This window comes from Vulpes lagopus, chromosome 6 (genome assembly GCF_018345385.1).
Source record: "Vulpes lagopus strain Blue_001 chromosome 6, ASM1834538v1, whole genome shotgun sequence".
In the NCBI taxonomy this organism is placed as follows: domain Eukaryota; kingdom Metazoa; phylum Chordata; class Mammalia; order Carnivora; family Canidae; genus Vulpes; species Vulpes lagopus.
In genome coordinates, this window is record NC_054829.1 from 51,205,401 (window position 1) to 51,222,753 (window position 17,353).

Here is a 17,353-nt window from a genome sequence, read left to right on the forward strand (position 1 = left end):
ACTTGAGCTTCCTTTTAACAACATAATAAATTTTAATCTTCATTTGAATGTTTCAACTGACTACCCTATACCAATACTTTGAAGCTATTAAAACCACAAAATATCTACCTACTAAATGGAAAATCCTACATGATACACATTTAAGTCACCATCTATTTACATATATATATATATATAGCTCCTACAAATAGCATTACTTAATAATGACAAAATGCAATTTGTTCTTAATATTATTGTAGTTTTTTTTTTTTTTAAATAAAAATAGGATCGTTGGGAGAAGGGGTGGCTGGTGGCAGCTGGGCAACAGAGGATTGCAGAGTAAAAGGCACTGAGTCAGTTCAAAGAGGGTCAAAAAATACCTAGTGTTAAATGATAGCTTCTGGGAGTAACATATCTATACACTCTTCTTAGTTTTGATAGTTAATTCGTAAAGGTAGCCTCATAAAGATACTGGCTTTGGGTGCAAACGCTTTCTGTTAATAATTGGTATTATTAATCCGATGCTACAGGAAAAAAAGTTTAGATAACATAATTCAAGAGATTTACTTATATAAATTACTAATAGCACATTTATCTGTGTTCTATACTAGGTAGTGGTGGATTAGATGTGGAAATATTATTGGAAATGATGATATAAAGACAAATTCAACTTATAGTTTTTACATAACTATTTTTTATTTTGGTTTCATATAGTCTTTATTCTAAGCATTACCATTTTTATGATTTGCCAATTAAATGATAAATTTGTAGGAATCATATGCTTACTGAAAACAAAACCCTATCCCACAAAAACAGAAAATGTAAACCCAAGTTTATAAAATCGTAAACCATTAGCCATTTTGGCTAATGTATATGTAAAATGTAAAAACCATTTACATTTTGAGGGCATAATTAAATTTAACCAAGAATATCTCATAGTGAACTCAACAGTAAGTTTCCAAAACTTGATCTTAGAAATACTTATTTGTTAAAAACACAGATTTCTAATTCTGAAGATCGATTCATTAGTTGTGAGTTCCCAGAATCTGTGTTATAAGTATCCCTGGTGATTCCTAGGACTAGGCAAGTTTGAGTAATACTAAATATTAGACAAGTTTGGCAAACACTAAATACTATATATAGAAGTATGTACTGGCTTAAGAACTTTTTCACACTTCACTAAAACAAGTGACTTACTAGTACAGGGCAAAACTCAAATCTAAGTTTTCTAAATCTATTCTTTTCTAATTCCAAAGATATTCTTCCAATAAAAGGCTCCACTTTTGTAAACAAGACACAGCCTACCATAACTTATATATTTATAAAGTTATTAATAATGTACTATAATAATCAGGCTTTTAAAAGGATTAAAGAATAAGTTTATATGTTATGTGTCTTCTCCTGTAAGAGAATACCAAATGTTCACTATGCATTAGGTGCTTATACTTATATGTTTATTACCCCTTCTCACAGTTTACATTACCAAATGAGGGAACTGAGTTTCAAAGCAGTTAAATAACTTGCTCAGCTCATGAATATGGCCAAATTGGGATTCTAGCTGGGGTCTTTCAGACTCCAAAGCACATATACACTGTCTTCCTGTGCCTAGATTAACTCTTTGTGGAACAATAAGGTTTGTGGAAGCCAATATATTAGGCACGCATGGTTGAATGAAACATTCATGATTATGAAGGCACTTGGTAGGTAATAAGAGGTAAATAATCTCTGGGAATCTGAGAGTCGAAAATAGTAAAATAATGGTAATATCACTATAAAGATGTCAGTGCAAAATATAATGATATCACAAAAGAGATAATAATCAATTTTGTTTGTGAATGGGAAAGGTTTCCAGAGAAAGCAACTGAACTGTTTTTACAGCTTAATCAAGTGTGTGTGGATTCCAGATTTCACCCAGAAGAAATGGTACGTGCAAGTGCAAAAAGAGAGGAAACGGTACTTAAAATGGTCTGATTTAACTGGAATACAAAAATGCAAAGAAGGGACTAAAATATGAGGCTGGAGAGGTAGACAAGGACAGATCAAAGAAGAATGTCCTAAAAAAAAAAAAAAAAAAAAGAATGTCCTAAGTAAATTAAGGCTGGACAACACAGTCTGACTTGCATTGTGGAGAATGGATTATAGTAGAGAATGAAACTGAAGCTGGAGAAAAATCTTAGGAAGCTAGGAAGGTAAGAAACGAGTAAAAGTGATAGTGGAGACTAAAAAGAGGAGATGAAATTAAGACATACTTAGGAGCAAGAAATTTAAAAATCTTAATAGACAATTAAATACATACATATATATATTTTAGAGAGGAAATTATAATGTAAGGTAGAGTAGCCTTAAAGTCATTAGGACTTTTATACTGAGATCATGTGAAAATAAATTCCAATTTGTGATATAATTCACTCATAATCCAATACAGTTTTACCAATCATAAAGAAGAATCACAGACAGTTCCCATCCTAAATAGATCAGAATCCAAATATTTTCCAAGAACTAAGTCTATTCTTTTTTACATTTTTAAAATTTAAATTCAATTTGCCAACATACAGTATAACACCCAGTGCTCATCACATCAAGTGCCTTCCTCAGTGCCTATCACCCAGTTACCCCATCCATCCCCCCACCTATAACTAAATCTATTTTCTGAAAAATTCTATGTTAGAGACTGCCAAGTTAGTTCACAAAATTCTTAACAAGATACAAATGAACTTAACTACTAGTTAAGTGTTGTTTTTAAAACAAATTGTCTTTTGTGATGCCTAGTGGCTTCCAAACTATGCTGCATATTAGAATCATCCTGAGGGTTTTCAAAACTCTGGCAGCCAGGTCACATTCCATATCAATTAAACCAAAATGTCCAGATGGAAAAGCCAGGGATAGGTACACCTATGGGCTTAAAGGGGGATCCATTATTTAGGTAAATATTTTTACTTCCAAGAACAATACAATACTTATTCTTGCTTTTTGGCAAGTATAAGGCCTTTTAAGGAGTTGAAAAGATGATTAGTCTTAACTGGTTACTACAAAAATTCTACATCTGAAATGTATTTTTTTTTTTACCATTTTTGATATTATTTAAAAATCATACTGTTTATAAATTACATTTTAAAAAAGTTATAAAATACCTGCAGTGAGGCTTTGGTCTATTTCAGAGTTTTTATTCTTTGCAGAAGAAAGTCTTGTTGGACAAGGTTTTTTTCCAAATGTTGGAAATATATCTGACCTAGAATGAAACAAAGTAATTTTAATAAGCTTTTAAGGCCTAAAGCTAATTCAACATTCTTATATAGTAAGGCAGGAGCATTATAAAAAACTATAGCTAAAAATATTTATTGGTATTCCTAGTTCACTTTTTGAACTCTCAACCATTTAACATATAAGCAGTTCTTAATTATTCATGAGAGGATTGCCAAAGGCAGGGAAGATTCTCCAACTTGTACTTTATAATCTTTTGTTGGGTCCAAAAAAAAAAAAAAACTGATCCAAAGAAAGTTCATTCTGAAACTAAAGCAAATGATTCCTATGTATCTACTATACTATCTTTCCTTATAGGTAATAATGCAAAAAAAGAGACTTGACTACACTATATATTAGAGATAAGCAACAAGTAGGTTGATTAGCAAATGCCACTTTCTTCCTGGATTATTCTTTTAAACTTCCCTGACATTATAAAGACCTACAGGCTTTTTTTTTTTTTTTTTCCACAAAGAAAGCAACTGAAGAATGTTAAATCTGAATGTAAAGAAACTTTTAAATTAATTAAGCATTGTAATATCAAAAAGACAGTGATGGATATTACAAAGAGATTTTACAAAGGAGTATATTTCTTAGTAGTTGGGTAAGCATATTTGTTAATTGGCCTAGTGAGAAGTCAGTGCTAAATATTTTTAAAGAATAATTTCTCAGGGATCCCTTGGGTGACTCAGCGGTTTAGTGCCTGCCTTTGGCCCCGGGCATGATCCTGGAGTCCCGGGATCGAGTCCCACGTCGGGCTCCCTGCATGGAGCCTGCTTCTTCCTCTGCCTGTGTCTCTGCCCCCCTCTCTCTCTGTGTCTCTCATGAATAAATTAAATCTTAAAAAAAAAAAGAATAATTTCTCTAGAATTGATGACAAGTTTTTAGTCAATTTACATTTATACTATGTATCTGACTTGAATGAAAGAAAATACTTTAATCTCTAGAAAAGTGGTTCTCAAGAGTTTTTCCTTTCCAACCCACTTAAAGATGAAAGCTCCACATGAGGTAGTACTAGCTCTCTTTGCCATGATTTGTAAGGCAAGATGCAAGCTGGATAAGAATAACTGTTTTAAATCTATTAAATTTAATGTGGAAATATGAAATCCATTAAAGGTAATTTGGTCCAGAAATGAGGGTATATAGAACTCTTTCTTACAGAGTTCAGTATCTAAGGGAATAATTCCATGAGACAACATAGGGAATAGCAAATTCTAAATATTATAGTATAAAATGAACTTTTCTACCCAGCTGGGTTCCAAATTATTTATAGGACCTTACAGCTGTAGGAGTATTTAACATAAAATTTCACATTCATAGAAGATAAAGGAAGGACTTTAGGTCTAAAAGATAAATACCTATTTCAAATGTCTGGTAACTAAACATAAATGTAGTCACTTCACTAGCCCATGTAGCTGTTCCAAGTTAATTTTGTAAATATACTGCATTATTTTACCCAGGTAATTACAACAAAGTAATTTCCAGTAAGAAAACTTTCCAACTGTAAAATAAGCTGCTACTTAAGTTAAAAATGTAGAGATTGGTTCAGGATAAAATCAAAGGAAAATAAAGTTAAAAAGACTGACAACAAAAAAATAAAAATAAGACTAGACTGACAACAACAAATATAAACAAGGATGTGAAACAACTGGAACTCTCTTACTTTGCTAGTGAGAGTATAAAATTGCACAAGTATTCTGGAAAACTGTTCAGCAGTTATTTAAAAAGATAAATTCTATGACCTAGCAATTCTACTCTTAGGTTTTTGTCCAAAATAAAGAAGGAAGATATTCCCCAAAATCCTAGAATAGAGTTACAGAAATTCTCAGAAATCAAGGTGGGATCACTGTTTAAGACTTAGAGGTCACTGAGGTAATCTGGAAAAGTTTGGTGAACTGCTATACTAAAAATTCTTTGTCAGTTGTGGGGCAGTCAAGACTCTAATTTGAGAACTGCAATAAAGAGGCTTCTGGGAAAGCTGCAAAAGCTATGGCATGGAATCCTAACCTTCTAATAGAAAATGTAACAACAAAATGTAAGAAATAGCGAGGTAATAGCTGGGTAGAGTTTATCTAACCAATTACAGGAAATTGGTGCTGAGTTTTCAATGAAAGCAGTAATATCAGGTATAGCTTTACTGCAAAAGATTCTATGATCCAGAACAGAGCTAAAGAACTCAGAATATTGGGCAGCCCCGGTGGCGCAGAGGTTTAGCGCCGCCTGCAGCCCAGGGTGTGATCCTGGAGACCCTGGATCGAGTCCCACGTCAGGCTCTCTGCATGGAGCCTGCTTCTCCCTCTGCCTCTCTCTCTGCCTGTATCTCTGCCTCTCTCTCTCTGTGTCTCTATGAATAAATAAATAAAATCTTAAAAAAAAAGTCAGAATATTAGGGTAAATCTTAGGCAGGAGAACAAATAGGGCTTGGGGAATATGGGCTCATATTATTGTAGGTGCTCTAAGTTGCACTAAAGGTTGTGTTCTCTCTCTCCATCTGTTCCAAGCGAAAGCCATGCAAGACAGTATCTGTAAATTTTTCCACTGTCTTTTAAATGTACTTCAACATTTTAAAACCTAGAATATACATAGTTTTAAAGTTTTTTTCAAATATGATATTAGGGGTCAGACTACAAATTAAAGATTGGCATTAATTTAACATGTCAAAAAATAAAATACATTATTCTCTTTCCCTGGGGAGTTGTAGACAGAGAAGAAGTCAATGATTCTTGGCTGTAAACTCCACTTTCACTGTAAGAGCTGATGTTTGGAGAGGAAGATCGAGATGGTGAGTCCATAATCAAGTCGAGCTTAATTGCTGAATCAGGGCTTTCAAGATCAGAAGTACTGCCACTCAGTTTTGCTCTTTTCTTAGCTGCACTATTACGAAGGGACCTAAGAGAGCTCTGCATCTAAGAAAAAAATAAAAACAATTAACTTTACAAGACATTTATGTGAGTAAAAGTTATCCTTAGATTTTAAATTCCATTCACTATACCTAGCTAGCCATTCTCCAATCTGGTACTAACAAGATGGATATTAACATATTTGTACAGAGTAAAGATACATATTTTATAAACAACCAATTTATAAACAAGACTGTAAGCGCCTTTAAGAGGAAGGATCTTAAGCTATTATTCACCATGGTATTTCCAGCACTGAGAACAATGACTAATATAATAAAATTTAATTAGTAAAGGACTCATTGAATCAGATGGTAGACATCAGAGTTGAAGTCAGTGAGGTCTCGCTAATCTTAGGGCATTGGTGTATGGATGTGGCCATTTAAAAATTCTGTGAAAAGTAATCAGCTTTATAAAATTTGAAGTTTATATCAAGTTTGTCATTGTTAGAGTTCTGAGAACAACAGATGACTGTATATGACTTATGAAGCCAAGTATTTCTAGAAATGTAGAGTAGTAATTGCCATTGCAAACAAATATATTAAAGTCGGGAATGGAACCTTGAATGAATTAAGGAACCCTGTGCCACCTGGATGGCTCAGTGGTTGAGTGGCTGCCTTTGTCTCAGGTTGTGATCCTGGGGTCCTGGGATTGAGTCCTACGTGGGGCTCCCTGCAGGGAGCCTACTTCTCCCTCTGGCTATGTCTCTGCCTCTCTCTGTGTCTCTCATGAATAAATACATAAAATCTTTTTTTTTTAAATTTTTATTTATTTATGATAGTCACAGAGAGAAAGAGAGAGAGGCAGAGACATAGGCAGAGGGAGAAGCAGGCTCCATGCACCGGGAGCCCGATGTGGGATTTGATCCCGGGTCTCCAGGATCGCGCCCTGGGCCAAAGGCAGGCACCAAACCGCTGCGCCACCCAGGGATCCCTAAATACATAAAATCTTAAAAAAAGATTAAGGAACCCAGAAATACATAAACTGTATTTCACTTACATTTTGATTATAACAATTATAGTGGTTGATTCAACTATATGGTCACTTCCCTAGTAAATCCCTGGAAGGTTGAATATTTAAAAATAGTATAGTATTTGACTATTTAAAAATAGTACTATCCTCCTATATTTACCAATAATTAAATAAAAGAAATTACCCTTTCAATTATTCACTAAAGAAAAAGGGTTATTTTTAAGATATCATACAAATAACGCAAAAATACATAGCATCAGATGAAATTTATGAGTTATGAAGGAAAATGTCTCTTCTAGAACTTTCTTCCCTTTAAATGAATTCTCTTCCTAGTACCAGTGGAATAAAATTAGGAGTCGAGGGGAAAGGAAAGATTTTACATGCAGTCAGAAGTGGGAATGACTAATTAATTCATTAAGAACCAATTTTGGTACACCAGCTTAATGTTAAAGAAATGTCCTTAAAATGAATATGCATTAATATTAATTTTATTAAGCAAACTATCAGTATATGATGCTTACATCTTAAAAACAGGCAAAAATAAAACCACAAAATATCATTGAGTGTTTCAGTTTACATATTTAATGTAAAACACTTTTTTAAACCTGACATCAGGCAGACTAATATGATAAAAAGAAAGCATCTATGGAAATAGTGCATATAGTAGTAGTAACATAGTAACCATATTCCTTCTCTGACATAATTAGTATGTACAGAGTTGTCATATTGGCAATGGATTTTTATAGTATAAATGAAGTAACTGAGAATTCAAAGATGAGTATATAGTATTTCAGTTTCATAAAGATAAACTTGTACGTATACAAAACAGACATACTCAGGAACGTTCAGCATTGTTTCCAATAGCAAAGAATTAGGAATAAGCCAAAATAAATTATGGTTATAAAATAAATATCAAAACATTAATATATTAAAAGTACAAAAACACATAAAACACAAGTTAATGGTGACAGTGGTTGCTTCCAGTGGAGAAGGGGGAGTAACTAGATTGGGAAGGAACTATGTTAGGTTTCATTTATTTAAAAATAGAAAACATGGCAGCCTAGGTGGCTCAGTGGTTTAGCGCCGCCTTTGGCCCAGGACATGATCCTGGAAATCTAGGATCGAGTCCCAAGTCGGGCTCCTTGCATGGAGCCTGCTTCTTCCTCTGCCTGTTTCTCTGCACCTCTCTCTCTCTCTCTCTGTGTCTCTCATGAATAAATAAATAAAATCTTAAAAAATAAAAAGAGGAAACAAATATGCAAATTGTTCATTTGGGAGGAATTAGTGTATGAATATATTGCTGTATTACTCATACTTTTAACTTAAAAAGAAATAGTATATGCATAGAAGAAATACTGAAAGGAAACACATTAGATTGTTAATGGCAAATTAGTCTGGGTAGTGGGATTTGGTATGATTAGTTTTCTTCCTAATACTTCACTATGGTTTCTGCATTTTCTATAAGGATCATGCAATATTTTTATAAAAAAACATGTTCTGGAATTAAAAAGTACTTGATTTTTCCTTAAATAGAAGCTATTGTATTATAGAAAATTACAAGCATTGAAAAATTATTAAAAATTATTATTTGGCTCTAACCTCTTCTTGATCCAAATCTTTATCTTTGATATCTAATTCTGAAAAATCAATCGTAAGACTATCTTTTTCACTCTTCCAAAAATCATCAGGCTCTTTCTTTTTGGGTCCAACTGTGCTTAAGTCAGCTTTATCAGGCAAAAGGCTGATTCCTCTTGGTATGGGAGGGACAGGTTTAGTTCCATTTAGGCCTCGTCGGGAAGATGGTGATCTCACCAAGGCAGGTGTAAGCTGAACTGGAGAAAGTTTTTCTTGAGAATTTTCTCCTGTGTGAAAAAAATATATTTTACTTACTTTTTTTTAATTTCAGGGAAGTGGGAGTTATAATTACAAGTGTTTGGAATACAGTATTTTTAAATTAAAAAAAAATATCTTTTATTAGACTGCTATTTCAAATGAGATCAAAGTATCAGTGTCACCTAGCCAAATAAAACAAAAATGAGTCATCAGAAATTCATATTAAATATAAGAAGTTAAATTTCTATTTTTATAGACATTGTCATAACCAGTATTTGTATGGTAAAGTCCACAAGTAAGCCAGAAGGACTATTCTCCTGGCTTCATTTAATTATGTAAGCAACATGTGAATGACTATTATATGCAAAGTAGTAATGCTGGGCACACGGGAGAACAAACTGAATAAACTCTCAGCTTTCAATACAATATTTGATCTTGTAGGAAAGACAAACATAGGAAGAAATTAATGGAGGAAATGAAGGTTTAGTGCTAAGAAAAAGGGATATAACTGACTAACCATGCAACAAATTGACCTAATGGTAATGTTATAAACTGGAACACCAGTGTTACAGCATAGTTTAAAGGTAGAACATTTCATCTCAGAGGATGGGGATAAGAAAGTATGTGGGATACAAGGGCTGCTTTTAATAGACTTTTTATTTTGAGATTGATCTGTCTTGAATAAATTTAAATGCTAATTTCAATATTTTGGAGAGGGCTCTTGGTAAGAAAATAATATTTTAGTTAACAAATAATAGAAAACCCTTTAAAATAAATTTAACATACACTAAAATTAAAAAAAATGTAGAATAAATGGATACTAAACATTAATTATAATAATTATATGAATGACATTTTATATTTCTAAAGCTAAAATTGTTACTTAGGCTCTCAGGCTGTTCACATTCATGTTCATTACAAAGCATTATTAGTTGCCTAATTCTGAAAAAGGATTTTGAAGTATGAAATTAAGAAAAGAAATAACAACTTCATTTGCATTTTATATTACATGTTTGATCTTTTTAACATACTTTTTAACATTTTCCTAGATGCTTATTAATTCAGAGAAATAAAATGCAGTTTACTAGCTTTCAAAGATCAAACAACCTAACTCCAAAGCAATAATTCAAAAACACAAATAAATTTCAATAAAGTATTAATTTTTACCATCAGTTCTACCTGGAGGATCAGATGATTTTTGGCTGACAAGCTTTTTCTGTGGACTTGGCTTTGGTAGTCCTTCAAAGCTTTTAAGAGGCCAGGAATTAGAGAAGTTAACGGAATTATCCTGAGACTTCTTTGGAGATACGGTAAGAGATGTGTGCTTTGGACTAGTTCGAGGTGATGAGAGAGGATAGGATGGAAGGATGAAGCCTCCTGGACTTGGATTTAGACCAGAGTGTGATGAAGTACGTTCTGTTTGGCCACCAAATGTCTGCTGTGTCTTAGGGGCAAAATTGAGGCTTGCATACACTGTAAAAAACCAGAAGAGAATATGTTTTTTATGTATATACACCTAAGAGTTTAAATTGTTTTTGTTTTTTAAAAAGATTTTATTTATTTACTCATGAGAGACAGAGAAAGAGGCAGAGACATAGGCAAAGAGAGAAGCAGGCTTCTCTTGGAAAGCCCAATGTGGGACCCGATACCTGGACTCTGGGATCATGACCTGAGCCACAGGCAGATGCTCAACCATTGAGCCACCCAGGTGCCCCTGTTTTTGCTTTTTATGTTCAGGTTTTTATCCCATCTGGTGTTTATTTCTCCTTGTGTAGTATAAGGTAAAGATCCAATTTAACTTTTTCTGTACAGATAGTATAATTTTCCCAGTGCCGTGTTTTAATTTTATTTTTTTAAAGATTTTATTTATTTATTCATGAGAGACACAGAAAGAGGCAGAAACATAGGCAGAGGGAGAAGAAGGTTCCCTGCAGGGAGCCTGATACGGGCCTCGATCCTAGGACCCCGGGATTATGACCTGAGCTAAAGTACCCTGGGATCATGATCTGAGCTAAAGGCAGATGCTCAACCACTAAGCTACCCAGGCATCCCCCAGTGCCATGTTTTAAACTGTCCTTTTATCTATAAAGCTCCCCTCCCCCCAACACACACACATGTGTATGTATACACACACACTTAGAGGCTTCTTATTGGTTCATAGTCTATTTTGTCTATCCCCACACTAGTATTACAATGTTTTATTTATCATGATTCTATCCAACAGGATTGGGTGTCCTTCTATTTTTTTAATCTTCTTTAACTTATTTTGGCAATTCTTGGCCTTCTATTCTTTTATATGTATTTCAGGGTCAGCCTGCCAGGTCCTATACAAGATCCTGGTTGGGTTTTTTATTATAATGACACTGAATTTAAGATCAATCTAGGAATAACTGCCATTTTCCTGATAATTAGCCTCCCTGTTTAAAAATGTGGGATCTCCTTTAGTTTATTTAGGTCTTTTTTAAAGTCTCTCAGAAATATATTTTAGTTTTCATAATAAAATGTATGTAAATATTGTTAGATTTCCATATACTTATTGATTTTGTTGATATTATAATTTTTTTAAAAAATTATATTTTCTGAAAGTTACTAGTGTCTAGTAACTTTATTAACCTTATATTCTGGCTTTATATTGAGCTACCTTGCTAAATTGTTTAATATTTTAACAGTTTTCTATATATCCTTTCAGATTTTCTTTGTAGATAATCTAGTAATTTTAATAATATAATTATGGGAGCTAATGCTTATTGAGCACTTTACTATGTTCCAAGTGGTATTCTAAACACTTCATGGATATTAACTAATTTTTTTAGAAAAGTGTATTTTTATTTATTTTTTAAAGATTTTATTTATTCATTAGAGAGAGCAAAATAGAGAGAGAGCACATGTGTGCATACACACACAGGGGAGGGGCAGAAGGAGAGGGACAAGTAGACTTCCCACTGAGCAGGGAGACAGACCTGGGGCTGGATCTCAGGTCCCAAAATCACGACCTGAGCTGACAGCAGATGCTCAACTAACTGAATCACCCAAGCACCCTGTGTATTAACTAATGTAATCCTCACGACAACCTTGTGGGTACTATTCTTATCTTATAGATTTAAAGAAAAAATGTAACTGGGATAAGTAAATTACCAAAATCACATACTAGGAAATCATAAAGCTGGGATACAGACCCAGGCACTGTGGCTTCCAAGTCCTCTTAATTACCATATTGTATCACATTTTATTTGAAAGTAATGATAATTTTTGTTTCTTCCTCTACAGATTTTATACTTTTAAGTTTGAGCTAGGCTCTCCCTAGATAGAGAATACAATGACTCCCAAATTTTTAGCATGGATTTTCCTTTGTATCCAGATCTAATAACAAAATGCCACTCAATATCTTCATTAAAGAGACAGTTGTCCCAAACTAACATTTTCAAAACAAAACTCTTGATTTCACAGTCAAATCTACTCTTCTCCTAAATTTCCTCTTCTTGGTAAAGGGCAGCTCTATTCCTCAAATTGCTCAGGCCAACAGTATTGGACTAATCCTTGATTCTTCTCACAAACTTCACATCTAGTCCATTAATAAATCTTCCTGGTCCTACATTAGCAACACAAGGTGATTCCTGAGTCTGAAAACTTCAGTGAATACAGAATAAATGGCTTATTCATATTATATTAGCATACATTATAAACTTAACTATGTTTCTAAACTTTATGGCCACCTTGTATATCAGAACCCACCTAATTCTCATCACTTTCATTGCTTCCTTACTAATGCAAACCATACCATCTCTTATCTTTACAACTGCCATATCCTAACTAGTTTGCTTTGTACCCTGCCTCCATTGCTACCAAAATTATTCTCTATATAGCAACTCTGATCTTTTATTTTATTTTTTTTTTTTTTGTGATCTTTTAAAAAAATAGTCAAACCATGCTATTTTTTTTTTCTCCAAAACCTCTCATATCTTCCCTTCCCACTCAGGATAAACTCCTGCAAGGCCCCATGTTATCTTTGAATATTACTCTCCTCATTCCACTGGCCTTGCTACTGGCCCAATAAGCCAATATGGTCCTACTTCAGAGCATCTGTACTTTGTTCTCTCTTTCTGGAATGCTCTTTCTCCAGGTATCCATGTAACACACACCCTCACTTCATTTGGGTTTCTGCTTAAACATTTTCAGTCCAAAGAAACTTTCCTTATCACCTTCTGTCCCCTGCCTTATTTTTCTTCACAACTGTCATTTTTTTTCTTATTATTCCTTTGTTTGTTTTGTCCTCTACTAGATTTTGATCTTTAGATTCTAGAACAGTGCCTGCTTCCCAATATGTACTAGAGGGATTAATAACTAAATGTTCAAAAGCAATGGTAACAGTGAACATTTTTATCTTACTCTTGACTTTAAAGTAAATTCCAGGGGCACCTGGGTGGCTCAGTGGATGAGTGTCTGCCTTTGGCTCAGGTGGTAACCTTGGGGTCCTGGGATCAAGTCCCACATCAGGCTCCCCCCAGGAAGCCTGCTTCTCCCTCTGCCTATGTCTCTGCCTCTCTCTGTGTGTCTCTCATGAATAAGCAGAATCTTAAATAAAAATTAATAAAAAAGCTAAGGTTTAAAAAGAATTAAGTGAATTCTAATATTTTAACACTAAACCTAGTTGCTATAGGTATTAACAGATATTAATCCGGTTAAGAAAGTTATTTATAGTTTTGTTATGAATTTGTAATCATGCAGATGTTGAATTTTAACCACATCCTGACACATTTATATGGTTTTCTTCCTTTCTGTCATAGCATCAAAAATACAGGTGCTGAATCACTATATTGTAAACCTGGAACTAATACTACACTGTATGTTAATGAACTGGAATTTAAATAAAAACTTTTAAAATTGGAAAAAAAAATAAACCAAAAACCCCCCAGCATTTCAATTTTAATAAATAAAACCATCTATGTTATTTATTTATTTATTTTTTAAAAAGATTATATTTATGTGTCATGAGAGACACAGGGAGAAAGAGGCAGAAACACAGTCAGAGGGAGAAGCAGGCTCCATGCAGGGAGTCTGACGTGGACCTCAATCCCGGGTCTCCAGGATCAGGCCCTGGGCTGAAGGCAGCGCTAAACCACTGAGCCAACCACGCTGCCCCATCTATGTTATTCAAATGGTAAGTTCTATCCACTGATATTTATGGTGACTACTGATATATTCGGCTTTAATTCTACCACCTTATTTTGTGCTTTCTATTTATTGTGTGTTTTATTACTTTATCTTGATCTTTCTTGATTTTTAAAAAATTATTCCTCAACTAATACAAAAGTCTATTCATAACCATTTATGGTTCCCTTAATTTTTCTTTAATATTTTTTGGGAAGATTTTCAACAACAAAAAGGCCTAACTTATATACACTAAAAAAATTTTCTTCTGAAGACTTAAAGAACTACATATAATTATATATCATTTATTTTTAATTCATATACAACATGGTTAGGACTTTTATTTCTACCTAAATCTTATTTGGGTGGGAAAGGGCACTACAGGGGATTTAAGTCACAAGTTGACATGCAGAATGAAAACTTTCAAGTTCCTGATTTGAACTGCAATGCTCTATTAAAAGATTCTGATGCTTCCATGTCAGTGTATCATTATATATTCCTTTTATTAAGAGATTTAAAAAAATATTTCTTACAAAGAACTCAAATATCAAATCTTTTTATGCACATAAACAGAACCAATAGAATGCCAAAAAATATACTAACATTTTCAATGTTTGGTGTGAATCACTGCAACATTTAAAACTGGCATGGAAGCTTCTGGATGGTTTGGTATCTGGCATCTATACCCAGGTCTCCACAAAAATCCCATGGAGAATATTAGTTGACATGGTAGTGGTCCTAATAGATTTTTAATCTACAACCTATTATTAAGTTAAATGCTGACTTTGGAAGAATATGATATCCCTTTACTAGCTGGTCTTATAGGTGTTCGGAGAGGTCACAGAAAAGCCAGAGCCTCTGTGAAGTACTGATTAAACATTGAGAGTGGAGGTAGTTATCAAAGGTAATGAAATCATTTGGGGATATCCTAAAAAGGATGAGACTAAGCAACAGAGAGAATCCTTGCTGCTTCTACTAATAGATAATCCCAAGTCTATCTAGTCAAAATTCAGGAAATATCTGTATCATTAAGAAAGATGAACTGTTTTATGGGGAGTAACACCATAAAGAAAAACTTTATGTAGTCATGTGACCCTCTGTGATGAGTGGAGGACTAAAATGTAAGTGCTATATTAATTAAATCTTCCTTATTGATTTCAAATGAGCATTACTTTTCATTAACAAAGATGGGATACATCCAACCCTATTATTCCAAAAACTTTAGTAAAGGATATGCAACAAAAATTAAAATACCGCTAGAAATATTTCATTTGATCTACCTCTAAATAATAACTGATAAAGCTATTAATTAACATAGACATTAAAGAATTCCCTTCAAATCCAAAATTCATATAACTGTCAGCCAGCCTGAAGCCCTTCCTTACGTTCTATATCTTAGAGACATATAAGATATCTGAAATGATAGCTAGTCAGGAAGTTATGGTTCCTTACAGGAGATTTAATAAATTCTAAGCAGCCTTAAAGTTATAACTGCAAAAAAAAAAAAAGTTATAACTGCTAGGGTGCCTGGGTAGCTCAGCTGGTTAAGCATCTGACTCTTGATTTTGGCTCAGGTTGAAAAAGTAGTTCTGTTTTTAGATGGAGGCCCTCATGCTTCCATGCTTAAGATTCTCTCTCTCCCTCCCCTGAAATTTGTACAGGCACACACTCTCTCTCTCTCTCAAAAAAAGTTAAAACTGCTATAGAAAATAACTGTCTTTTGCTAACACAGTACTTCTTAATGAATAATGTTTTTAATCAGTTGGTATTAAAATGCTCATCTTCACCATGAGTTTCTATGGGCAGCCTGGTGGCTCAGCAGCTTAGCACTGCCTTCAGCCCAGGGCATGATCCTGGAGACCCGGGATCGAGTCCCATGTCGGGCTCCTTGCATGGAGCCTGCTTCTCCCTCTGTCTGTGTCTCTGCCTCTCTCCCTCTCTCTGTGTCTCTCATGAATAAATAAAGAAAATCTTAAAAAAAAAAATAAAATAAACTCTCTAATTTTCACCAGTCATATTTACATTAAGATTATTATTATTTTTAAAAGATTTTTTTTATTTATTCATGAGAGACACAGAGAGGCAGAGACATAGGCAGAGGGAGAAGCAGGCTCCATGCAGGGAGCCTAATGTGGGACTTGATCCTGGGACTCTAGGATCACGCCCTGAGCCAAAGGCAGATGCTCAACCACTGAGCCATCCAGTGTCCCTACATTAAGATTATTAAATCTAACATTTTAGGGGAAATTATTTTTAAAAAATTATTAAAATTATTAAAAATACAACATCAGGAAGCCTGGGTGGCTCAGTGGTTGAGCATCTGCCTTTACCTCAGGGCGTGATCCTGAGTCTGGGGATCGAGTCCCGCATCAGGCTCCCTATGAGGAGCCTGCTTTTCTCTCTGCCTTATGTCTCTGCCTCTTTCTCTCTCTCTGTCTCATGAATAAATCTTAAAAAAAGAAAAAAATACATCGTTTTCTTTTTTGCAATGAATAAAAAAAATTATGTTTCACAAAATAACATGCAAACAACATTTGGAAATCCCACATAATATTCATAAATCATTTATATTCAAATAAAGTTGAAATTTAAACCTTTATCTTGATGATTGTTAGTTGTCCCGAGGTACTGTAAGTCAGAATCCACACTTCCAGTTTTCCCAAATATCTGTGAAAATCCAAGTTGTCCATATTTGCCAGAAACATTTGTCTGATGAGTCCCAGTACTGCCTTTGGAAGGAAGAGAAAAACATAAAAGCAAATGTTAACTTTATTTCATAAATACATCTAATTTCAGAAATATTGATTTCATTTGTATAGGAATAACTATAGGAGTAAATTGTACAGTGAACTAGGCAGGCAAGAAAGGGATAGTTTTGCTATTGGCATATCTGATTAGTATCAGGGGTTCAAGAACAGAAGAGAGACCAGAAAAGTACAAAAAAAGGTATACTGAAAAATATATACAAAAAACTTTCTTTCTACATGTTTCCTCCTCTTACCAGGGAACATTTCCCCAGATCTGGCTTTTCTTCTCCCCTCCCAACCGAAGTTTGTATTTAAATTCTAGTTAGTTAAAATACAGTATAATATTAGTTTCAGGTATAGAATTTAGTGGTTCGTCACTTATATACAGTACTCATCCCAACAAGTGTCCTCCTTAATATCCATCACCTATTTATTTATTTTAAAGATTTTATTTTATTTATTTGAGAGAGAGAGAGAGAGAGATCACAAGCAGGGGTAAAGGCAGAAGGAGAAGCAGACTCTCCGCTGAGCAGGGAA

General features: G+C 34.0%; 1 protein-coding gene across 3 annotated transcripts in view; it reads right to left on the reverse strand.

Moving 5' to 3' along the window:
• Nucleotides 1–17,353, reverse strand: part of TOGARAM1 (TOG array regulator of axonemal microtubules 1) — a 76,932-nt gene that overhangs the window by 41,237 nt on the left and 18,342 nt on the right. For 2 of the 3 annotated variants that reach the window (XM_041758434.1, XM_041758431.1), the window contains exons 3-7: nt 16,664–16,798; nt 10,089–10,394; nt 8,688–8,950; nt 5,893–6,125; nt 3,111–3,208 (exon numbers count right to left, since the gene is read on the reverse strand). In XM_041758434.1, the coding sequence (XP_041614368.1) occupies nt 3,111–3,208; nt 5,893–6,125; nt 8,688–8,950; nt 10,089–10,394; nt 16,664–16,798 (1,035 nt within the window). The remainder of the gene's footprint in view (nt 1–3,110; nt 3,209–5,892; nt 6,126–8,687; nt 8,951–10,088; nt 10,395–16,663; nt 16,799–17,353) is intronic. The other variant, XM_041758433.1, reaches the window with a different exon arrangement.